Raw genomic sequence first — 26235 nt, 5'->3', positions numbered from 1 at the left:
CATACACACATACATATGATTAACCAAGACTCTCCCCCTCCCTCCCCCCCCCCAAAGCCCCTTGCTTTTGTTAATATACAGAGAGCAGTCGACTCTGTAGAGTGGCCCTATCTTTGGGCAACCCTTTCAAAACTACACTACGGTGCCAAGCTTATATCCTGGATTACAACTACAGGATCTTCTCAAAAAATTAGCATATTGTGATAAAGTTCATTATTTTCTGTAATGTACTGATAAACATTAGACTTTCATATATTTTAGATTCATTACACACAACTGAAGTAGTTCAAGCCTTTTATTGTTTTAATATTGATGGTTTTGGCATACAGCTCATGAAAACCCAAATTTCCTATCTCAAAAAATTAGCATATTTCATCCGACCAATAAAAGAAAAGTGTTTTTACAAAAAAAAAGTCAACCTTCAAATAATTATGTTCAGTTAAGCCCCATTCACACTTGCGTTTTGGCAAGTAAACGGACCGGTTCCTGATCGGATCCTGACCTGATCCTGATCAGAACCGTACGGTTCCGATCCGGATCCGATCCGGATCCGGTCCGTTTGCATCAGGCATGCATCAAGCTGCCATCCGGATCCGTGGGCAAAAAATAGCGAAATTTTAAGAAAAAAATTTTGGGGTCAGCAGAAGGTGCACCTGGTGCACCTGTAGAATCAGGTTCCTCCGCTGTAGGCCTCACCTCCACCTCCGACATTCTGTCAAACAGCTCCAGCACGTCTGTCACTGCTGCTCCACTCCAGACATGCTTGGCCCATGTGTCCCCATCTGAAATGGCCGCTTGGATACGCATAGGAAGTGGGGTAGAACGTCAGGTTTTTGTAGGCAGTGTGTTCTGTGCCTTCCGTTTCCCATTGGTTTCTGTGTTCCGGATGGTGCTGTCAGGCTCAGGTCCGGCTCCGGTCCGGGTGCGTGGGCCGGAGATCCGGACCCAAAAAATTGCGCATGTTGGAAAAGAGTCCGGATCCGATCCGGCTCCGGTACGTACGGAACGGACGCGTGTGAACGTCCGCATAGACTTTACATTGCTATGCGGAACGTACGTTCCGTTTGTACAGTATGCGGTCCGGGTCAGATCCGGAAAATCCGGATAGCGAACGCTAATGTGAACCGGGCCTTATGCACTCAATACTTGGTCGGGAATCCTTTTGCAGAAATGACTGCTTCAATGCGGCGTGGCATGGAGGCAATCAGCCTGTGGCACTGCTCAGGTGTTATGAAGGCCCAGGATGCTTCGATAGCGGCCTTAAGCTCATCCGGAGTGTTGGGTCTTGCGTCTCTCAACTTTCTCTTCACAATATCCCACAGATTCTCTATGGGGTTCAGGTCAGGAGAGTTGGCAGGCCAATTGAGCACAGTAATACCATGGTCAGTAAACCATTTACCAGTGGTTTTGGCACTGTGAGCAGGTGCCAGGTCGTGCTGAAAAATGAAATCTTCATCTCCATAAAGCTTTTCAGCAGATGGAAGCCTGAACCCACTTTTGAACCAGAAACAGTGGCAGAAGCACCTGACCTGGGCTACAGAGAAGCAGCACTCGACTGTTGCTCAGTGGTCCAAAGTACTTTTTTCGGATTAAAGAAACTTTTACATGTCATTCGGGAATCAAGGTGCCACAGTCTGGAGGAAGACTGGGGAGAGGAAAATGCCAAAATGCCTGAAGTCCAGTGTCAAGTACCCACAGTCAGTGATGGTCTGAGGCGCCATGTCTGCTGCTGGTGTTGGTCCACTGTGTTTTATCAAGGGCAGGGCCAATGCAGCTAGCTATCAGGAGATTTTGGAGCACTTCATGCTTCCATCTGCTGAAAAGCTTTATGGAGATGAAGATTTCATTTTTCAGCACGACCTGGCACCGGCTCACAGTGCCAAAACCACTGGTAAATGGTTTACTGACCATGGTATTACTGTGCTCATTTGGCCTGCCAACTCTCCTGACCTGAACCCCATAGAGAATCTGTGGGATATTGTGAAGAGAAAGTTGAGAGACGCAAGACCCAACACTCTGGATGAGCTTAAGGCCGCTATCGAAGCATCCTGGGCCTCCATAACACCTGAGCAGTGCCACAGGCTGACTGCCTCCATGCCACGCCGCATTGAAGCAGTCATTTCTCCAAAAGGATTCCCGACCAAGTATTGAGTGCATAACTGAACATAATTATTTGAAGGTTGACTTTTTTTGTTTTAAAAACACTTTCCTTTTATTGGTCGGATGAAATATGCTAATTTTTTGAGATAGGAAATTTGGGTTTTCATGAGCTGTATGCCAAAATCATCAATATTAAAACAATAAAAGGCTTGAACTACTTCAGTTGTGTGTATTTGAATCTAAAATATATGAAAGTCTAATGTTTATCAGTATATTACAGAAGATAATGAACTTTATCACAATATGCTAATTTTTTGAGAAGATCCTGTATTTATAAAAATCCAACAACACAGATAAAAATTGGCTCTGAACTATCTGATTCGATAGAACTGCACAGAGGTACCAGACAGTGATGCCCTTTTTCTCCTGCACTTTATGCCCTTGCCATGGAACCGATTGCCTCTGCCCTTAGGCAATGTAGTTACATTACTGGTTTCACAGTTGGGGGGCTGGAGGAGATTGTATCCCTGTATACCGACAACCTTGTTATATATTTAAAAGATCCCGGGGTCTCTATCCAGGGAGTCTTGGATAACCTCAACGCCTTTGCTCCCCTGTCCGGTTGATGGTTAACTGGTCCGAATCTAAATTACTATTACTAAATTCTCCCCCTATACCACACTCCCCAATGGAAATAGTTTCCAAAACAAAATACCTTGGAGTTTGGATAACCAATGATTCTTCACAATATGTACTGTATATACTCGAGTATAAGTCGCAAAATTTAGGGCTGATTCAAAGTACAAAAGTGGGGGGGTCGACTTATAGTCGCATAGTCCTAAATTTTGCGACTTACAGCCTGTGTGGGGTGACGGTGTGGGTTATGGATGTGGGGTGTGTGTGTGGAGGGGTTACTCACCATCGATCGCTGGGCGCAGTTTCCTCTCTTTTCCTCTCTTCTCCCTCACTCGCGCGTCTACCCCCTTCAGAGATGGTCCGGCTCCCGATGTCACATGACCTCGGGAGCAGAAGTTACAGCGCGAGTGGAGGAGAAGAGAGGAGACTGCGTCCAGCGGTGGATGGTGAGAGGAGACTGCTGCAGCGGCGGGGAGAGCGGGCATGGAGGCAAACATCCCACCTTCCACAGCCTCTATCCTCCATCTACTTTCCTTTACCATGCATCCCCTTGTGTTGATACCAGCGTCTCCTGTGATGATGTCATCACAGGAGACACTAGTATTAACGCATGGGATGCCTGGGAGAGGAAGTAGATATGGAAGATAGAAGGTGAGATGTTTGCCTCCATGCCCGCTCTTCCCACCGCTGCAGCCTATACATGGGGGCAACTGTACTGGCTACCTACCTATGCTAGGGGCAACTATACTGGCTACCTACCTATGCTACTGGCAACTATACTGGCTACCTACTTATGCTACTGGAAACTATACTGGCTACCTACCTATGCTACTGGCAACTATACTGGCTACCTACTTATGCTACTGGAAACTATACTGGCTACCTACCTATGCTACTGGCAACTATACTGGCTACCTACCTATGCTACTGGCAACTATACTGGCTACCTACCTATGCTACTGGCAACTATACTGGCTACCTACCTATGCTACTGGCAACTATACTGGCTACCTAGCTACTGGCAACTATACTGGCTACCTTCCTATACTGGGAGCAACTATAACTGGCTGCCTACCCTTTGCTGGCTACCTATATTGGAGGCACATACCTGGCTGGCTTACCTATAGACTTACCTATAGACTTATACTTGAATAATTGGAAAAATCCACCCTGTGAGGGTCAATTTTTGGGGGTCGACTTATACACAGGGTCGACTTGTATTCGAGTATATACGGTAGATAATAATATTCTTCCTTTGATACAATACACCAAGCAGAGGCTTCAGAGCTGGCAAACCCTCCCCTTCTCACTTATCGGAAGGATCAATTTGATTAAAATGAAATTGTTACCCAAAGACTTATACTTATTTTGCAACTGTCCAACATAGATACCAAAGAAACTTATCTCCCAACTAAATTCTATACTTACCAGTTTTATTTGGCACAACAAAAACCCGAAAATTAGCCTAAAGAAACTATAGCGGCCATGGACGGAAGGTGGTCTGGCATTTCCTGACCTTTTTAAATATTTTGTTGCGAGCCAATTGGTTACTGCCCGGTGGTGGTTGGTGCAGGATGACTCTAACGCCGCCATGGTCTTGGATGCAGCTATACTTGGCTCTTTTGAAGTGCTTAACAAAATAGTGTATAGAGGCCTTAAAGCTCCTTATAATTTAACCCAGAACTTGAAAACTGTCCTTAAAGGAGTTATCAGGCAAAAAAAAAAAAAATAGAGTTTCACTTACCTGGGGCTTCTACCAGCCCCATGCAGCCATCCTGTGCTGTCGTAGTCACTCACTGCTGCTCTGGTCTCCCTCCATCAGCTAGTTTAGTTTCTGTCGACCTCGGGGTCGGCGGGCCGCATTGCGTACATTTTTACGCATTCCCGCTGGTGCAGGAACATTAACACATACGTTTTTACGTGTTAGTGGTTCAATGCGTAAAAATGAACGCATTGAACCGCTAACACGTAAAAATGTATGTGTTAATGTTCCTGCACCAGCAGGAATGCGTAAAAATGTACGCAATGCGGCCCGCCGACCCCAAGGTCGGCAAAAACTAAACTAGCTGATGGAGGGGGACCAGAACAGCAGTGAGTGACTACGACAGCACAGGATGGCTGCATGGGGCTGGTAGAAGCCCCAGGTAAGTGAAACTTTTTATTTTATTTTTTTTTGCCTGATAACTCCTTTAAGGCTTCGAATATTGCCCTTGATTGGAACTAGTTCGGGTGATGTTCGAGTTCGGCCGAACACCTGGTGGTGTTCGGCCAAACTCTTCGGGTTCGCCCGAACGGCTCAATGCCTGTCCGAACAGGGCCCCTGTTCGGCCGAACAGGGCCCTGTTCGGCCGAATACGGCCCCCCTATGGGGTCGCAGGCATAAGGGGGGAGCATGCCCCGATCGCGGGGGGGGGGGTCGGAAATTCCCCCCACCCCCTCCGCTAGCGCTCTGCCCGCTTCCCCATACAAAAAGTTTAAAGCGGTTTAACACCCAGCATTACAACTTTGCTTTAAAAGATTGCTTACAACTTACAAACTATTATGCCAGATTTTTTTTAAGCAGAAATTCACTGAATGGGTTAAACATGACATTTTAGTGTTGGATTTAACTAGGAATCCGCATCCGTTCTTATCTGTAGTTACAAAATGTATCTTTATTTGGAATACAAATAGACCTTTGAAAAGCCTGCTGGGGAAGCCCTCTTTGTTCTCTCAGAGCAGTGTTTGTTTGTTACATTGTAGATAGATACATTTGTAACTAAACAAGCAAGCACGAGGAGCATTTCTAGCTAAATGCAGCACTAAAATGTCATGTTTAATCCATTCAGTGAATTTCTGCTAAAAAAAAAATCTGGCATAATAGTTTATAAGCTGTAAGCAATCTTTTAAAGCAAAGTTGAAATGCTGGGTGTTAGACCACTTTAAGGAAAGTAAAATAGTACCGGTGGTAGTGGCTGGCAGTGGCCCTGTGAAGTGAGTGAGGAGGAGGAGTCCGGAGAGTGACGCGTTGAGGGAGGCCGGGCAGCGGGCGGTTCAGCGGTAGTACCCTTGTGGTACTTCTGCCCTTTCTCTGACCTCACGTCCTCTGCGTGATGACGCATACGAGGGTACGCGTGACGCGTACCCTCGTATGCAGAGGACGTGAGGTCAGAGAAAGGGCGGAAGTACCACAAGGGTACTACCGCTGAACCGCCCGCTGCCCGGCCTCCCTCAACGTGTCACTCTCCGGACTCCTCCTCCTCACTCACTTCACAGTGCCACTGCCAGCCACTACCACCGGTACTATTTTACTTTCCTTAAACTTTTGTATGGGGAAGCGGGCAGAGGGGGGAGCGCTAGCGGAGGGGGTGGGGGGAATTTCCGACCCCCCCGCGATCGGGGCATGCTCCCCCCTTATGCCTGCAACCCCATAGGGCCCCCAAAAGCGGGATGTTCGGGGAGTTCGGGGTTCGGCCCGAACATGCCGAACATCGCGGCCATGTTCGGCGAACATTCCCGAACCCGAACATCTAGGTGTTCGCCCAACACTAATTGGAACTCCACTAATGGTAATAAAGTGTCCCCCAAAACCCCATTATGGAATAATCCATCCTTGCAACAATTTTATACAATCCCTCATCCTATAGTGTGGATTGCCAAAGGAATAACTCATGTCGAACATATAATCACTGCAGGAACCCTCTCTCAATTTGACCTCCTCAAAGAGAAATTTACATTACCCAACTCACACTTCTTCAGATATATTCAAATTAGGCACACCTTCTCCAAGCAATATGGAAATACCCCAGTAAGAGTTAGCCTCTCAGCCCTAGAGGAAATTTTATATAAAGACCAACTCTCCAAGGCGCTCTCTGAAATGTATCAAAATATAATTTTAATAACTGACCCCCATATTTCCAAATTCAAACAACCATGGCTGACATTATTACCCAACATGGATGATGAAGAATGGGAGGATGCTTGGATTAAGCCCTGCTTCAACTATCTAATTGCTACCAGGGATAGACTAATTCAATTCAAAATTCTACACAGAGCAAATTTAACTCCTGCAAAACTCACCAAATTTAATCCTAATGAACCTGTAGCATGGTGGAGATGTGGCACGATAGAGGCGGATTTGGACCATATTTTATGGTCATGTCCAAGACTCTTTCCTATTTGGAATAGCATAAGAGATTTCATAACTAATGGTGGCCATACATAGTACAATTTTTCATTTTTTTCGATTAGATAATTTAGTTCGATTATTCCGTTAGATCGAATATAAAGATTTTTCCAGCATGTCCGATCTGATTTTTCTCGAAAAAACGGGATAATCGTTCGAATTTCTTGATCGAAAAAAAAAATATTTTCAACTTTCATTCGATTCGATCATTTAGATCGAAAAAAAGGGATAATCGAACGTTTTTATTGTACCATGTATGGCCACCATAAGATTACTAAAATTGTCATCCCCAGTGATCCTCTGGTCTGCATCTTGGGTGTGGTGTCGGGGGTAGCTCATTTGAGAGCGCAACAGACTCTTGTGGGTATATTATTATCGTAAATCAATAATTCTCAACTGGAAAATGGTGGATCTGCCATCCCTGGGTTACTGGAAAAATCTAGTAACTGAGTCAGTCCACCTCTATAAAGCAGCATATATCGCTAGGGGTTGTCCCCAGAAATGTAATAAAGTATGGAAACCAATGGACCAGTAATAAAGCTACGACATAATAATACTATTGATACACAAAATGGGTACATCTCATACTTTATGGACAGTTTAATGCATATTACTTTTTACTGTATCAATGCTAACTGCATAATATGAACGACTCTAGAATAATTATCCTATTATTGGGGGGAGGGTAGAGTGTCTGGGTATGGTTAAAGTTTCATTGTTAGTTTTTTGAGTCATGTAGATTTCCGTCCTACTCACCTGCGAGTGAGTGTTATATGTGTCTATGTGTTTCATTATAAATAACACAATAAAAAGCAGCACAATAATAAGAAGAGAAATATGCACTGAATAGTTACATATTTTTTTTTTTTTCTGGTTGAATACAATTTCACAATCCATCACACACCATACAATTATTGGTTTGAATTTTCCAACATGTACAATATAAAAAAAAAATTAAATCAGATTTCTCGATCAAAAACAAGAAAAGCGTTTGATCTTTTGGGACAACTGATCGTATTTATCGAATTGGTCTAAAATTGGATATTTTAATTGTATTGTGTGGTCACCTTCATTCTTCATTTAAGCCAAACATGCTTTTAAGGAACTTCCATCAGTTATTTAATTACTCTGAGCCAAGGGAGGCATTTGCACAGATATAAGTCCCCAATGGAGTATCCATTAGATTATTCACCCATTGATCTGTATTGTAATTATGGAAGCTGAACTAGCCATCGAGAATCCTGAAGCCTGCTGACCAGCTGAGGCAGCCTGTATGAGTCATTAGTGACGGAGGTTATTGTCTTTAGCACACTTATTTAATAAACCAGTGCACGAGGATACCAGAGGGAAGGCTCTAGCCTAGCAGTTAGCTGGAATGTGAAACTAGTTTATGAATACAGCAGTAAAAGAAAATAGGAACAACCAATCAGTTTCAGCATTCATTTCCTAAATTGCAAAGATATGTTCAAATGTAATCTTTTGTTGTTAGCAATACACTTTCTTCTGTTCAGAATACATAAAAGTGATTCACCAGCACACTTCTTAATAGCCAGAAAAACACCTGCCTCCTGCCTAAATTAAAGGATGGGTGCAATTATAACATGAAATGAACATTTGCAGATGTTCAGTAGTCACACAATTCTGTCATTTACATCTATGAAAAGTTTGGAAAGTCTCTACTTCCTTGGTAGTAGCTTGCTTCCTGGTCCTTAGTGCTGTGATTCTGCCTACAGGCATGTACAGGAAGCAGGAAGTGCCACCAGCTAAAAGTGACTAAACAGAGCTGGAGATGTGGTGGGAAGTCTATCAACCAACACTGATGCCTTGCACTTCAGTTTCATTTGCCCATAATCATTGCATTGAGGAAAAAACCCTTCTGCTTCCTAAGCAGTAAAAATGTAAGAACCTTCTCCTTTTCTTGTTCAGGAAATAAAAAGTCCTTTTTCTGAGCAGTCAGGAAACCCTCTATATAAAGTGAAGATCAGGCGGTGAGATCACTGGTGGTGGGAGAGCCACCTATAACAGCATTCAAAAATGGAATCAGTGTAGTATCTAGGGGCCCTTATGCAAATTCACTTTTTCTCCTGAGTTTTCTCCTAGGTGATATTTTCATAACTTGTCATAAAATGTCTTTTAAAGTGACTCTGTAACAAAAATTACAACGTTTTTTCTACCATCCTACAAGTTCCTAAACCTATTCTAATGTGATCTGGCTTGCTGCAGCTCTTTCTACTATAACCATCTCTGTAATAAATCAATGTATCTTTCCCCTGTCAGACTTGTCGGCCTGTGTCTGGAAGGCTGCCAAGTTCTTCAGTGTTGAACTGTTCCTCTATGCACACTCCAGTGTGTGTTTTATTTACATAAGCCAGCAGCTTCTCTGCTATCTTATCAGTGATAGAAGAGAGCTGGATAAAAATCCTCCTCTGGAGGCTGTGAAAGGAGCTGGTCTGTCACATACTAAGGAATTAACGACATATAGGCAGAACTGTCTGCAGGAAGCCTGTAATGTTCAGTGCATGAGAGAAGCTGGGGACAGAAGGTAAACACACACAAGTGATCTCTTGAGATTCAGAAGTAAAGCTGTATACAGCCTGCTTGTGTATGGATGTATTTTCTATGTGTGGACATGCTGTACATCAACCTACTTCCTGTTTTGGTAGCCATTTTGTTTGTTTATAAACAAACTTTTTAAAACAGTTTTTGACTACTTTTAATGCGGCGGGGAGCGGTGAAATTGTGACAGAGGGTAATAGGAGATGTCCCCTAACGCACTGGTATGTTTACTTTTGTGCGATTTTAACAATACAGATTCTCTTTAAGTCACCAGCAAGCAAGAAAGTACTCAAAATAAATTTGATGGTACCTTTTCACCAACTTTTGGGTACTTTTTCAATTGTAAAATGAGGCAAATTTAGTTTAAAGAGAAGATGAAACTCAGTGTAACAGTCTTGTGTCGTAGCTCAGATGTCTGATTATATGGTGATCTGCAGAATCACCAATAATATAGACGCTATACCTGATTATGGGTGATCTGCAGAATCACCAATAATATAGACGCTATACCTGATTATGGGTGATCTTCAGAATCACCAATAATACTAGTATAGCAGACAAGGAGCAGAGTGTGTAGTGATTTGGTGCAACCGTAACTTTAATGGTATAATGAGACCTCACCAGAGGGGCTAATGAGGTATAAACAGTACACTGACCGTGCACTAAAGTACAACCTCCAGCAAGCTGGAGAAACAATACTGAAGAGGCTGGATCTCCCGAGGAGCGTGTGATTCAGAATGTACTGCAGGCAATTGAACACCCGAGGGGCGGGTGAATCAGACTATACTGCAGCCTAAGAGACACAGAAATACTACAATGACAGATTACCTAATGAGCAGGTAATTAAGGCTGGACTACAGCCTAGCAGAACTGCTTTACCAGCGGAGCTGGCGTAGTTAACACCTCACCAGTGGCGAGGGCCCACTGGAGAGTAGAATGGTCAGGTAGGAAAGGTTCGGCAACAGAGAGGTAAGTATCAGTGCAGGATCGTGAGACAAGAGTAATCGGTAATCAGACAGAGGTTTAGCAACAAGAAGGTACGTATCGGTACAGAATCGTGAGACAAGAGAGTAATCGGTAATCAGGCAGAGGTTCAGAAACAGGTAGGCAGATAGGCGAAAGTACAGAATCAGAAAGCAGGATCAGAGTCAGAGTAATCGCTAAGAGTCATACACAGGAGATCAATACAGAAAGCAATATCCTAGTCTAGGTGTGAAGTCCTTGGCATCAACACCCGGGAACTAGTCTAAGGTCTGAGCGCTAACACGCAAGTATTCACGACAACAGACAATGCTTGAATGAAGCCCGGAGGCTTAAGAAGCAGAGGAGACCCCACTGGCACGCCCCCCTACCATCAGCCAATCCTGGGCGCCGTGGGACTCTAACGTCAGCCGACCAGCAGGTCAGCTGACGGGCTTCCTCCCCGCATAAAGGTTCTGTCTATGCGCGCGCGCGCACTAAGGCGACCCCCTGCCCGAGCGAACGTTCCGTCCTCAGCGTCCTAGACGCCGGACGGGCGGATGGCCGCATGGAGGCAGCTGCGGCGGCGGTGCTGTTCGCCGTAGCTGCCTCGAGTCTTACACTCAGGTGAAAAAATGAATTGCATATGGGCCAGGGACATTAAAGGGTCAGCCTGTTGCATACTTCTTACCAAAATGGAACATTTTATTGTTGTAATCTCACATATTTAAATCAGAGATCAATTTGCAAATATTTGTCTCATTTATGTCATGATACAAGCTGTGAGAAGCATCTTTGTCTATTTTACCCTTTTTTCTGTTGCAGGACATTTATTTAGTACTAGGTAATTTTGGCTGATTTTGCTTAGATGCTGTCCCAATGTCAACTCATTATTGGGCTGCCCCACCTTCTTCCATGTGTATTCCCCATTCCTTGTAAGCATCTCTCCTACTGTGTGCAGCAGTCTTCCCATGTGTATCAAAAGTAGCGGATTACCGAGTTTCTGAACGGAAATGGGCTTATCACAGCAGTCATCTTAAATCGGTCTAAGAAATCGGATTTCAGCAGAAATGCTGTGGTAATACAAGTCGGTAATTTTACCCCACTCACATACCTTGGAAGCATTGGACCAATCAGAAAATGCAGAATTGTTCAGTTAAAATCAGATAAATTTTAGACCAATCACATGTCTCGAATACTACTGAGTATTTCTGAGTCTTGTGATTGGCTTAACATTTCTGTATTATTCCAATTGCCACGGTATACCACTGCATTCTCTGATTGGTCCAGGACTCTTATAATTAACTAACTTTATTAACCAAATGACAAAAAAAAGACTTTCCTCGGAAATTGGTAGTCATATTTTGGAAATCCATGATATCGGTAATCAGCATTTTTGGTAATCAGAATTTCTGTGAAAACGGAAATTGACATTTCCGACCATCTCTGATCAACAGCCCACACATACAGGTTCTTCTAAAAAAAATTAGCATATTGTGATAAAGTTCATTATTTTCTGTAATGTACTGCTAAACATTAGATTTTCATATATTTTAGATTCATTACACACAACTGAAGTAGTTCAAGCCTTTTATTGTTTTAATATTGATGATTTTGGCATACAGCTCATGAAAACCCAAAATTCCTATCTCAAAAAATTAGCATATCATGAAAAGGTTCTCTAAACAAGCTATTTACCTAATCATCTGAATCAACTAATTAACTCTAAACACCTGCAAAAGATTCCTGAGGCTTTTAAAAAATCCCAGCCTTGTTCATTACTCAAAACCGCAATCATGGGTAAGACTGCCGACCTGAGTGTTGTCCAGAAGGCCATCATTGACACCCTCAAGCAAGAGGGTAAGACACAGAAAGAAATTTCTGAACAAATAGGCTGTTCCCAGGGTGCTGTATCAAGGCACCTCAGTGGGAAGTTTGTGGGAAGGAGAAAGTGTGGCAGAAAACGCTGCACGACGAGAAGAGGTGACCGGACCCTGAGGAAGATTGTGGAGAAGGACCGATTCCAGACCTTGGGGGACCTGCGAAAGCAGTGGACTGAGTCTGGAGTAGAAACATCCAGAGCCACTGTGTACAGGCGTGTGCAGGAAATGGGCTACAGGTGCCGCATTCCCCAGGTCAAGCCACTTTTGAACCAGAAACAGCAACAGAAGCGCCTGACCTGGGCTACAGAGAAGCAGCACTGGACTGTTGCTTAGTGGTCCAAAGTACTTTTTTCGGATGAAAGCAACTTTTGCATGTCATTCGGAAATCAAGGTGCCAGAGTCTGGAGGAAGACTGGGGAGAGGGAAATGCCAAAATGCCTAAAGTCCAGTGCCAAGTACCCACAGTCAGTGATGGTCTGGGGTGCCATGTCAGCTGCTGGTGTTGGTCCACTGTGTTTTATCAAGGGCAGGGTCAATGCAGCTAGCTCTCAGGAGATTTTGGAGCACTTCATGCTTCGATCTGCTGAAAAGCTTTATGGAGATGAAGATTTCATTTTTCAGCACAACCTGGCACCTGCTCACAGTGCCAAAACCACTGGTAAATGGTTTACTGACCATGGTATTACAAGATACAAGATACAAGATGGATTTATTCGCCAAGTGCGGGGGTACCGTACTCGGAATTGCTTGTGGTATACATGGCAAAGGCAAAATACACGTCAACAGTTGTCTATCTTACATATATGGCTACAAGTACAAATACACAGACTAAACTAAAAGGATTAACAGTACATTTTACATTCTACGTCTGCAGTCGCTACCATTTTACATGCTGCTGCGTTGGTAAGATAACCTTGACGGAGTCCAAGCAGCTTTAACAGGTACGATGTCATGGATCATTGTGCTAGTGAGAGTTGGATGCAGACATTAAGGCTGAAGAGAACTGTGCTCAATTGGCCTGCCAACTTTCCTGACCTGAACCCCATAGAGAATCTGTGGGATATTGGGAAGAGAAAGTTGAGAGACACAAGACCCAACACTCTGGATGAGCTTAAAGAAAACCTGAAAATTAAAAGTCAAAATAAGCATACACAAGTCATACTTACCTTCCATGTAGTCTACTCCTCAGTGTCTTTCTCCTGTCCCGCGTCCTATTTGTTCACTGTGATCAAGGGAATTTTCCGTCCTCCATTTTGAAAATGGCCATTACCCATAACAGCTTTCTTGTCAGCACACAGTTAAACTGTAACATCGCCCACTTGAGCCATAGGGAAACATAGACATTACCTGGTACATCAGTTTTCCTCTCAGCTCTCAGCTCAGTTATACAGTGGTGTGAAAAACTATTTGCCCCCTTCCTGATTTCTTATTCTTTTGCATGTTTGTCACACTCAAATGTTTCTGCTCATCAAAAAACGTTTACTATAAGGCAAATATAACATAATTGAACACAAAATGCAGTTTTAAATGATGGTTTTTATTATTTAGTGAGAAAAAAAACTCCAAATCTACATGGTCCTGTGTGAAAAAGTGATTGCCCCCCTTGTTAAATAACTTAAATAACACCTGAGTTCAATTTCTGTAGTCACCCCCAGGCCTGATTACTGCCACACCTGTTTCAATCAAGAAATCACTTAAATAGGAGCTATCTGACACAGAGAAGTAGACCAAAAGCACCTCAAAAGCTAGACATCATGCCAAGATCCAAAGAAATTCAGGAACAAATGAGAACAAAAGTACTGTAATTGAGATCTATCAGTCTGGAAAAGGTTATAAAGCCATTTCTAAAGCTTTGGGACTCCAGCGAACCACAGTGAGAGCCATTATCCACAAATGGCAAAAACATGGAACAGTCATGAACCTTCCCAGGAGTGGCCGGCCGACCAATATTACCCCAAGAGCGCAGAGAAAACTCATCCGAGAGGCCACAAAAGACCCCAGGACAACATCTAAAGAACTGCAGGCCTCACTTGCCTCAATTAAGGTCAGTGTTCACGACTCCACCATAAGAAAGAGACTGGGCAAAAACGGCCTGCATGGCAGATATCCAAGGCACAAACCACTTTTAAGCAAAAAGAACATTAAGGCTCGTCTCAATTTTGCTAAAAAACATCTCAATGATTGCCAAGACTTTTGGGAAAATACCTTATGGACCGACGAGACAAAAGTTGAACTTTTTGGAAGGTGCGTGTCCCGTTACATCTGGCGTAGAAGTAACACAGCATTTCAGCAAAAGAACATCATACTAACAGTAAAATATGGTGGTGGTAGTGTGATGGTCTGGGGTTGTTTTGCTGCTTCAGGACCTGGAAGGCTTGCTGTGATAGATGGAACCATGAATTCTACTGTCTACCAAAAAATCCTGAAGGAGTATGTCCGGCCTTCTGTTTGTCAACTCAAGCTGAAGCGATCTTGGGTGCTGCAGCAGGACAATGACCCAAAACACACCAGCAAATCCACCTCTGAATGGCTGAAGAAAAACAAAATGAAGACTTTGGAGTGGCCTAGTCAAAGTCCTGACCTGACCTGAATCCTATTGAGATGTTGTGGCCTTAAAAAGGCGGTTAATGCTATAAAACCCTCAAATAAAGCTGAATTACAACAATTCTGCAAAGATGAGTGGGCCAAAATTCCTCCATAGCGCTGTAAAAGACTCGTTGCAAGTTATCGCAAACGCTTGATTGCAGTTATTGCTGCTAAGGGTGGCCCAACCAGTTATTAGGTTCAGGGGGCAATTTCTTTTTCACACAGCTCCATGTAGGTTTTGAGGTTTTTTTCTTACTAAATAATAAAAACCATCATTTAAAACTGCATTTTGTGTTCAATTGTGTTATCTTTGCCTAATAGTTAACAGTTTTTGATGAGCAGAAACATTTAAGTGTGACAAACATGCAAAAGAATAAGAAATCAGGAAGGGTGCAAATCGTTTTTCACACCACTGTAGCTGAGAGGACAACTCATGTGTCCGGTAATGTCCATGGTTCCCTATGGCTCAAGTGGGCGATGTTACAGTTTAACTGTGTGCTGACCAGAAAGCTGTTATGGGTAATGGCCATTTTCAAAATGGAGGACGGAAAATTCCCTTGGTCACAGTGAACAAACAGGACGCGGGACAGGATAAAGACACTGAGGAGTAGACTACATGGAAGGTAAGTATGACTTGTGTATGCTTATTTTGACTTTTAATTTTCAGTTTAGGTTTTCTTTAAGGCCGCTATTGAAGCATCCTGGGCCACCAGAGCAGTGCCACAGGCTGATTGTCTCCATGCCACGCCGCATTGAAGCAGTCATTTCTGCAAAAGGTTTCCCGACCAAGTATTGAGTGCATAACTGAACATAATTATTTGAAGGTTGACTTTTTTTGTTTTAAAAACACTTGATAGGAACACTGAGATAGGAATTTTGGGTTTTCATGAGCTGTATGACAAAATCATCAATATTAAAACAATAAAAGGCTTGAACTACTTCAGTTGTGTGTAATGAATCTAAAATATAAGTCTAATGTTTATCAGTACATTACAGAAAATAATGAACTTTATCACAACAATATGCACATTTTTTTAGAAGGACCTGTACATCACACCATGTTCTGTGCAGCAACCTCGCTCTCATTCCATGTGCAGCCCACATATACAGCAGGAACTTCTTTAATCTGTATCACCACTCCTGCCTTGGGCTGCAGTTCCCCTGCTCCATTTGCAGCCCCATCTACAGCTTTTCTTTTAAATTTACAACGATGTCTGTCATGTCTCCACTTGTCTGTATTCAGTCTCACCCATGCTAAAAAAAAAAAAAAAAAAGCTGTGGTCTGTTTGAGTTTTGCAGAAATTCAGAAGAATATTGGCCAAGCATATATTAACACACAGAGATGGTGTAATACTAATCACCACTGCACATGTATGCTCCTAGTACATATTAGCAGATGAAATGGAATTTTATTATTAATGAGAAGGTACACAATGGCAGGTTCATTCGCTTGGTGTCAAATGCAAAGTATAGACTCTTTAACTTTCCTCTGATCCATTGCAGTTCATAGTGCTATAGATGAATCTGGTCTGCAAGCCAAAACATGCTATTATTATTATTATTATTATTATTATTATGCAGAGATCCTCAAATTTGAACCTTGTTAAAATTAGGACATTTTTTTATAAACAGAAATGACAATGTTTGTTTTGCTCAAAATATCTTCAGTTTTCTTGGAAATGCTGTTTAAAAGGACACTGTTATTATTTACAATATTTGGTTAGTTTTCCTTTCTTGCTACATTTCAAAGCCTACTGTGTAAAGATCAAGGTTCCCATATTTTATACTGATGACCAAAATGTCTGAAACAGCTGTCTACTGTGGGATTAAATGGTTCTATAATCTGGACTGTAGCTGTGAAACATACCAGCTGTTCTGGGTGCGTTGCTTGATAGACAGATACGAGTGTCTCGGACTGCTGTCCTCAGAGGGAAACTCTACTGTAAAAATTGTATTTTAAAAAGTAATTTAGATTCCCTTTAAAAGGAAAAAAATAAGAAAGATATAATATATATAATAAGAAATAATAAAGAAAAAAATATATTTCTGTGGATTACTGATTAAAACTGTGCTATTGGATTTCTAATGGGAATTGATGGCTATAACTAAGACAAGTATCATCAGTGATAGGGCTGTTTATTGAACACTATTATGCACGCTATTATGCTTAAACAAACAAAAACAGTTTCATTGTATATGCAGAAAACCCTGCATTGTAAGGAAGACCTTTCAGGCCTATGCTTACTTCACATAATGTAAATACAGATCAGGGCTGTCTTTGACCTATTTGGTGCCCCAGACAAGACAACCTGTGTCCCCCTGACCACACATATACACGGACACCTTATGGAAAGGGAGGGAGGATTGTATATCAGGAGAGGCTGGAATGTTGGAATGCACAGTTGATGGTCTTGGAAATCTAAAATATCACAGGGACACAGAAAGCTGGATAATTTACACTGTATTGTGCACTGCAGAGTGCCTGAAATAGAATTTAATCAATGTACAGAGGATGCAGTATAACGCTTTATACACTAGAGGGTGCATCAGGCCTTTGACTGGATGGCCTGTGGCTAGAAACTGCTCTCATACAGACCATAAGGTGACATATCAGTACTACTATTGTTATTATTGGTTTATTTAGCACCAGCATCTTCTATGGCAATGTAGGATAATACACACAGCGTATACAACCTCAAGAAAGGAAAGCATGGATAGCATATTGATTTTAAGACCTCCTTGTAAAATGAGCAATATACAGCAACACCAAGAAGCACTAGGAGAGAGGGCCATGTCCATAAAGGCTTACAGTCTGAGCTGAGGTGACTGTTGGAATACGAGGTAAAGGTTAGTCAGTAAGCTGCATGTCTGAAGGACTGTACAGACAATCAGTTCCTGTTGCCTTTAACAATCATTAGTGATTATTTTGGGTGACACTAGGGACATCCTGGGACAACTGAACTGAATTTAGAATTTCACAGTCGTGTTGGTTGGAGAGAATCTGGCATCTGTAGTTTTAGTGTGTTGAGTAGGATAGAACAAGAACAGATCAGTACTGGCATCGTATTTGTCTGCGGTGACGTTTAAATGACATATGAAAATGTTGAGGGTGGGTGAGTGCGTGCCAAGCAGAGAGTGGGAAGTTGCGTCTGGGATGGTATCTGGAAATGAGTCCAGCTAGGCTTGAAAGATACAAATAAGTGGATTCTTCACCAAATGAACCCAGACTTCACCATAGAAGCACAAATAACACACATGAGGCTTTCATACTTTGGGCACATTATGAAGTTTAATTATAGTTAATTGACATGCACACCAAGTAGATCTAATAATAAGGTCAAAGAGGAAAGCGGGAAAAGTAGGCAGCATCCTTTCATACGGCCATGTAATACGCCTTCAAATTACTAATATGTAAGTAATGCGAGATGTAAACCAATAATATGTAATGCAGCTGAAGTCTATATAAAAAAGAGCTAAAAAAAATCTTGTGATCAAATGTGTAAAAACATAGTTATAAAAGGCTGGCAGCGGAGGAGTCGTATAGATTGCAGGGTAGGTAGGAGAACAATGCCCTCAACCTGCACTCAGCAGAAACGAACACTCACACACACATCAAGGGCGATCCGGGGCAAATGTACACACACTGCATTCTCGGAAAAGACCGCACCCACCTTCAGTTCAGAACCATCCAACATGCATACAAGGTTTTAACCCTTACAGTGAGAGTAAAGAAAAAAAGAAGAAGACGTTACTTGTAAGATTGAGACAGTGCAAATATGTTTATCTCACCCTTTTGTGTCTTGGAATTTGTTATACATCTTATTATTATTATTATTTTTATAATAATAATAATACTATATATATATATATATATATATATATATATATATATATATATATATATATATATATATATATATATATATATACATATACACAGTGGGGTATGAAAGTTTTGGCAACCTTGTTAATCTTCACTATTTTCCTGTATAAAATACAAATATCACTGTGTATGTACATCCACGATTTAATTTTATTATATTGATTTATTTTAGTTCCAAATCACTGCTGTACAGTGACTGTAATCCTTACCTCCAGGTGACCTTACTAATATGACATCAGCGTGTCTCAGTGGCTTGTTATGCATTTACAATTGATCCAAACAGGAAGTAAGGGAGCATAGCAGGACCAAGAAAGCAGCTGTGCTACTCTTCTGCTATGAGCCAATCCTTCCTCCCATACATTGATTATACTCTGGTGCTGTTACAGTGCAATAAATTGTGAGCATTTGTTTCCTTCAGCCTGGACTATGACTTATATATAAAGCAGTGTTGTGGTTTTCTGTTTTGTTTATTACTAAATAAATCCTGGCTATAAAGTAGGGACGGTCAATGTGTTTTTCCATCAGTAAATGTGTGGCTTGTAGATGTCCTCCTAGAAGCAGCTACATGAGCGTTTATGTCCCTCCGGCTGTTCTTGTTCACTTCTCAGTGTCCTAATGATAACCGGCTCCACTAACTATGAGTCAGGGCCGGTTCTAGCTACAGTTGGGCCCTGGGCAAAAGTAACTTGGGGAGCTGACACCCCCCCTTGAAACCAAATCACCCCAGGGTTCCTGAGCTGTCTGCCAGGCCCGACCCATCCCCCCGCCCCTAATCACACAATATCATTAGGTGTCCATCATATGTCCCTTTTTCTATACGGAGTGTACACACAGCTTTCACGCGTTCATGAGGTCACCATAACTGGAGAGGAGCGGGACACCTTAAGGGCCCCCACAGGCACTGGAACTCTGGGGCAATTGCCCTCTTGGCCACTATGAAAGTTCTGGCCCTGGTATAAGTTAGACTTTAGTGGAACTTGTTTTGGACAGTATTTTCAAATTCCCATTACATATTTATTTGAGACTAGAGAATAATGGCAATATCTGCCACCCAGAATGCCCATTCAATCGCAGTGATTTTATATGACCATTTTGGAAATTGTCTATAGCCATAAAGGACATTTGCCATTTTACCCAACTGTCTATCTCTTCTAGTACCTTCTTATGTTGGCCTTACATGGCCAAGGTGATACAGTAAGGTGACCGTTCATATTTGTTCCATAATATGTAAACACTGGCAGGAAATCAATAATTCCCAGGAAATAATTGACTATGGATCAGAAATGTTAGTATTTTCAGACGAATCCAAAAATAATCCAGGGTGACATTTTTTTCTGAGTAGATCTAAAAAACTGTTAAGTTGCTCTGCAAAGTACTTATTAATGTTCATCAACTGCAAAGCTGTGCATGTCCACTGCCATATTCCACGGCACTGTACAAAGTAAGAAACAAACATAGAGTACATAATTATACAGACAATGGTGTACATCAATATATAAAATACAGAATTTATACAGAAATGGTACAAAGATATAAAATTGGTAATTACAGTGACAAAAGTAACACAATGAATTAAATGTGAAAAAAATTCCAAGACACAAAAGGGTTAGAGAGCCTTGCCCTTGTGAGTTTACAATCTAAAGGAATAGGGGGAGAACAAGAGATGGGGTAGTATTCAATATTTATAGATACTGGCAGTTGTGTTTTTAATTTATCTAGTAAGGAGTATAACTTGGCCAGAAGTCAAAGAGGGGATGGCCTAAGGTAAAGCGTATGTTTGTTGGAAAGAGTGAGTTTTTTGGAGCAGTGTTTAAAGATGTCAAAAGTTGTAGAGTGACAGATGTGTTGTGGAAGGGGATTCCAGAGAAGTGGTGAAGCATGTGAGAAATCTTGTATACATAAATGTGAGGAGTTGATTCTAGAGGAGGACAAAAGAAGGCCATGTGCAGATCTGAGATTGCGATTGGGTTGGTATCTGGAAATTAGTGAGGAGATGTACAGGAGAGAGAGACGGTGGAGAGCTTTGTAGGTTAGGGTTAAGAGTTTGAACTGGATCATCTTGTTAATTGGTAGCCAATAAAGAGCTTGACAGAGAGGAGCAGCAGGGGAAGAACGAGAAGAAAGATGAATGAGACTGATCAGCTGAGTTGAGTACAAATTAGAGCAGTGCCAGTCTGTTAGCTGATAGCCCAGCAAGCAGTTTATTATAATAGTCCAAACGAGATTTTATAAGAGCATGTGATAACATTTTAGTTGTGTCCAGAGTGAGAAAAGGTCAGGTGGGAGATATGTTTTTTGAGTTGGTGATAGCAGGAGCTTGTTAAGGAGTGAATGTGAGGAATACAAGAGAGAGAGGAGCCAAATATCACTTCTAAACACTGTGCTTTGGAAACTGAAGTTATAGGGGTGTTATTAATATTTATAACATACATAATACTGAAATCATATATTTATCATTTGTGTCTTGTTTTGTAGCTATTCAAAGCTTGTGGTCTCCAATCATTTCAAGGATCAGGTGAATAATCCAGAAGTTAAAGTCCGGGGGTCCAATGTCATTGTCAGCCAAGTCATCAATAAGCTGCAGCTCTTCATACAGGTATGAACACCGTCTGTGTAACCAATGGATAATTGCTTCTGGTATGTCAGATTGGACTTAGTTTGTGATATTTCTTTTTGCCACCTAGTCTCTGGCATTATTTTATCCATTTATATACTGTCAACAAATTACCAAGTGCACACACTGTTCACATCGGTCCCTGCTGCCAGAGATGCAAAAAATGCTCTAGCCAGTAATATCGATTGCAGCTCATATGCTCGGCTATCTAAGGAGATCATCAGAGTAAAGCTGCATCCTCTGATCTCTTCTCCATAATGCATCTATGCGGGATAAAGGTCTCGCTAGTCAAGTCAGAATTAATGCCCATAAATAAACATAATATCTTTCATACATATGTTTTATTTTCTATGCGCAAGCATGTACATATGCCTGTGTACAGTGCGATAAAAGTGGGGTGTAGACAATAAAATTGTGTAGCCTCAGTCCAGAGAAACATTTACTCCTTTTCCAATCATGCTGGTTTAGTGGCCAAGATTGGGGGTACCTCACAAAATCTCTTACCCTGCGAACATCCTTGTCCCAGTGACAAGGTACTTTTTTATACCTTCATGTCCTTTATACCTTCTTACCTTCAGGTCCCAGGAGGTGTGCATCTGTTTACAGGGCTTATTATAGTGCTGCCTGGTCACAGCTTTTGTTAAAAGGGCTAAGGGCCTGTTCACACTAGGGGTGTTTTCCGCCTTTTTTCAAGCACAGGTGATTTTCAAAATCAACAACGCTTGTGCAATGATTCCCTATGAGAGAGTTCACAGCTGAGCGGTTCGTGCCTGTACCATTTTTGAGGCATTTATACTATAATGAAAGGAGTAGGAAAAACGCTCACAAAATCACTTTGTGCTGCAATTGCTTGAGCGGTTTTAAGAATAAATACGTTGTATTTATGCTTTTCCGGGTCAAAGAGTTCACTTCTTGACTTCAGGGAGTGAATTACAAAACCGCTCTGAAAAAGTGTATAGTGGAGAGCCAGGAGGGAAAAAAAAACACACAAAAACGCAAAACCTTTGCATTTTTAGGTGTGAATGGAGCCTAAATGTAGACCACAAACACTCACATCAAATTAAATTAAGTGAAAAAATACAGAATTAATTTTTAGAAAAATAATTTATTTGCAACATCCCTTTCACCTCATGTCCTGCCTCGTACATCCTTGTTAGTCTCTCTGCCATTGCTGCCAAGCCCCATAAATCCATGTCAATGAAGCCATCTTCTTCTGTGCTTTTTCTGGTTTGATTGATCACCCAGCAATTTAAACTTGTTCCTGCCTTATTCCTGTTGGTAGCTTTGAAAAGACAAAAAATGAAACCGAGAGCCCAATATGGTGCAGTATGTCAGGATCAAATGGAAATGAATACAGACAAACAATAGATGTACTCACAAGCCTGGGTTACCGCAAAGGCAACCACTGAAACAGCAGGTGGGGATGATTATGACCTGACCCCACTCAGGTATTAAAAAGTCGCTCTCTGTAGGTAGAAGAAAGTTGGGGATACACCCCTCCACCAAGGGTGGACTAATCAGCAGCAAAAACAAGGATAACAGAGGCGCCAACAAAAATAAAATAATTAAAATCCGCTCAAAAGGAGGGATGCAGGTGGACTCACCTCCCTCAAGTAAAAAACAGACCAGCAAATAAGCCGTTAAATAATAACAGTACTATTTATTGAGGACTCTCCAGGTATGCAACGCGTTTCACGGGCAAAACTCCCGCTACATCAGGCAATCAAGTTTGGAGAAACACAGCAGTAGGTCTAGCTCTGGATCAAGCGCCTCTGTTATTATTTAACGGCTTATTTGCTGGTCTGGTTTTTACCTGAGGGAGGTGAGTCCTCCTGCATCCTTCCTTTTAAGCGGATTTTAATTATTTTATTCTTGTTGGCGCCTCTGTTATCCTTGTTTTTGCTGCTTATTGCTGTTGGTGGCTGTCACCATTGGCATGTTTGAATTTCCCACTTAATAGAGCAATGGTCTTGCCAGCAAACTCAGATAAGTTATGTCCCATCCAGGGCCAGCCAGGGCCAATGGGAAGCTTCACCTGGAAATTGAAATACAGCATATCACATCCTTAAAGCAAATCTGTAGCAAAAATAAACTTTATAATGACTGCAATTAAGTTAAAAGGGTCATTAGTTGTTTTACAGTTTAAAATACAGGGTGTGGATTCTAAACTGCAAATGCAATGTAATAAATAACGCTATAGAACTGAAAATATAAATATGAGACTCTTTTCTTTGCTACTAATGTTCTATTTATTATCCATGCTACACATACAATTCATTATATCATACTTTTTTTTTGCTTCAGGTTTGCTTTAATTTGAATAATTTATGGTATAATATAATATTCATATGCGGTTGCAGTGATGTTTTTTTTTTAAAGGGAACCTAAACAGAGAGGGATATGGATGTTTCCTTTTAAACAATACCAGTTGCCTGACAGTCCTGCTGATCTCTTTGGCTGCAGTAGTGGCTGAATCACACACCTGAAACAAGCATGCAGCTAATTCAGTCTGACTTCAGTCAGAGCACCTGATCTGTACGCTTGTTGAGGGGCTGTGGCTAAAAGTATTAGAGACACAGGATCAGCAGGAGAGTCAGGCAACTGGTATTATTTAATAAATGAAAAATCCATATCCTCCTCAGTTTAGGTTCCCTTTAAATATCATGGTTAAAAAGTAAGATTGCCAGCCGATAGTTGGTGACCCCAGCACACATTGCTTGGGGCACAAAAGCCGGATTATGCAAAGTGTTTATGCAAAAGTATGCATCTTGAAAATGGACCAATCAAATTTTACGTCAGCAGAACTTAACCAGTTCACCTCCAAGGGTTTTTATCCTAACGGACCAGAGCAATTTTCAGTTGTCAGTGCTCCTCCCTTTTATTCCCTAATAACTTTACTACTACTTATCACAAGAAAATGATCATTATTTCTCAGTTTTCAGCCATTATAGTTTTAAAATTAAACATTCTCCTGTGGATAAAACAAACACGTTTTATTTGCCCAGTTGTCCCGATTATTAAACCGTTTAAATTATGTCCCTATCACAATGTATGGTGACAGTATATTATTTTGAAATATAAGTGTTATTTTTCTGTTCTGTTTTTTTTTTGTTCTGGCCATAATTACAAGCCCCTATGTAATAAATTAAAATTAATTTCCCCCCATAAAATATAGATTAAAAAAGCTGAGTCCCTAAGGCAACTATTTTTTTTTTTTTACAAGTGTTTTTTTTTTTGGGGGGGGGGGGGGGGGAGTTGGAAGTGTAATTTTATTAATGAAGTGTATGTACTTGAAAATAAAAACAAGGAACACCAAGAGCCCCAATAGTGTAATATGTACTGGTAAATGGTTACTAGATAGAGTAAATATTAATACTCACAAACCAGGGTTACCATTAGGCAACCACTGTAAAGGCAGGTGGGGAGATTTTCCTGACCCCACTCAGGAATAAGAAGTCGCTCTCTGTAGATGAGAAAAAGGGGGTTCAACCCTCCACCCAGGGTGGACTCAATATTATGCAGGAGAACAGAGGCGCCAAAAGGATAAAAGGAAGCTAAATGAGCTTAAAAACCAAATTCTTGGTAAATAGAGGAGGTAGTGGTGGACTTACCTCCTCCAAGTAGACACACAACGACTGTAGTAAAGACAGTCAATATATTTTATTTATGAACTCCAAATATGCAACGCGTTTCGCAGGTTTGATCCCGCTTCATCAGGCAATAACAACGGAGCAATAGCATATGTGGTCAGTAGAAGAGCCAGGCACCTCACAGAGGTGCCTGGCTCTTCTACTGACCACATATGCTATTGCTCCGTTGTTATTGCCTGATGAAGCGGGATCAAACCTGCGAAACGCGTTGCATATTTGGAGTTCATAAATAAAATATATTGACTGTCTTTACTACAGTCGTTGTGTGTCTACTTGGAGGAGGTAAGTCCACCACTACCTCCTCTATTTACCAAGAATTTGGTTTTTAAGCTCATTTAGCTTCCTTTTATCCTTTTGGCGCCTCTGTTCTCCTGCATAATGTACTTGAAAATGTATGTATTTTGTAGATGTAATATACTTTTTGGCCACAAGATGGCGCTAGTGAACACTCGTTATAGGAAGTGTTCCCTTTTTTTTTTTTTTTTTTTACACACTTTATTTAATTGTTACATTTCCTGTTTATGTGAATGGACGTAGCCGCTGTTCGCGGTCACGTCCATTCACTCCAGGAACTGCGATTGGGTAGAGGACCGTTCGGTCTTCTTCCCCAATCACCCAGCACAGGATCCCAATGGAAACAGCGGCGGTAGCGGCGCGCACACGGCGGGAATGCGCGATGTAGTAAAACGCCATGTTGACGTTAATAGAGGTAAGCATGACGTTTTAATACGTTAGGATGGCGGTGAATGGTTAAGAGTTCATTTTCACACTATGCATAAATTTGCATACAAAATTTGAATAATGCTGCATCCACTCGAAATTAGTGCACCTCATTGACCATGCCTATTCAGCACCTTCATCTGCTCATATGAAAGAGGCCTGTTAGTCGGGACCATGCTCCGTATCTTGTGCAACAACTGCCGCCACACAAAGGGCAACTTGATTCACTAAACCTTAACCATTTAAGCTTCTACGTCTACGCAGCTGCTACGTCCAGTTGGCCATGTGCGCTCCCGAGGCCGATCGCGCGCGTGCACGCGCGGTCCCGGCCGCAGATCGTTAGCCCAGGAATCAATCAATCGGGCCATGGTGCCCGATAATTAATTCCTCTCCCCTGCAGAAAAAGCGAAGGCTTCTCTCGGAAGCCTCGCTTTTTTCTGTCTCTTGCGCCCCCTACGTCCCTCTAAGCGTACATGTTACGC

General features: G+C 41.8%; 1 protein-coding gene across 5 annotated transcripts in view; it reads left to right on the top strand.

The window, feature by feature from the left end:
- LOC137571506 (glypican-5-like) overlaps positions 1–26235 on the top strand; it is a 557948-nt gene that overhangs the window by 380625 nt on the left and 151088 nt on the right. For all 5 annotated transcript variants that reach the window (XM_068280728.1, XM_068280727.1, XM_068280726.1 and 2 more), the window contains one exon: positions 21245–21365. In XM_068280728.1, coding sequence (XP_068136829.1) covers positions 21245–21365 — 121 coding nt within the window. The remainder of the gene's footprint in view (positions 1–21244; positions 21366–26235) is intronic.

This window comes from Hyperolius riggenbachi, chromosome 4 (assembly GCF_040937935.1).
Source record: "Hyperolius riggenbachi isolate aHypRig1 chromosome 4, aHypRig1.pri, whole genome shotgun sequence".
NCBI classification, from domain to species: domain Eukaryota; kingdom Metazoa; phylum Chordata; class Amphibia; order Anura; family Hyperoliidae; genus Hyperolius; species Hyperolius riggenbachi.
This window is presented reverse-complemented; position numbering and strand designations above follow the sequence as displayed.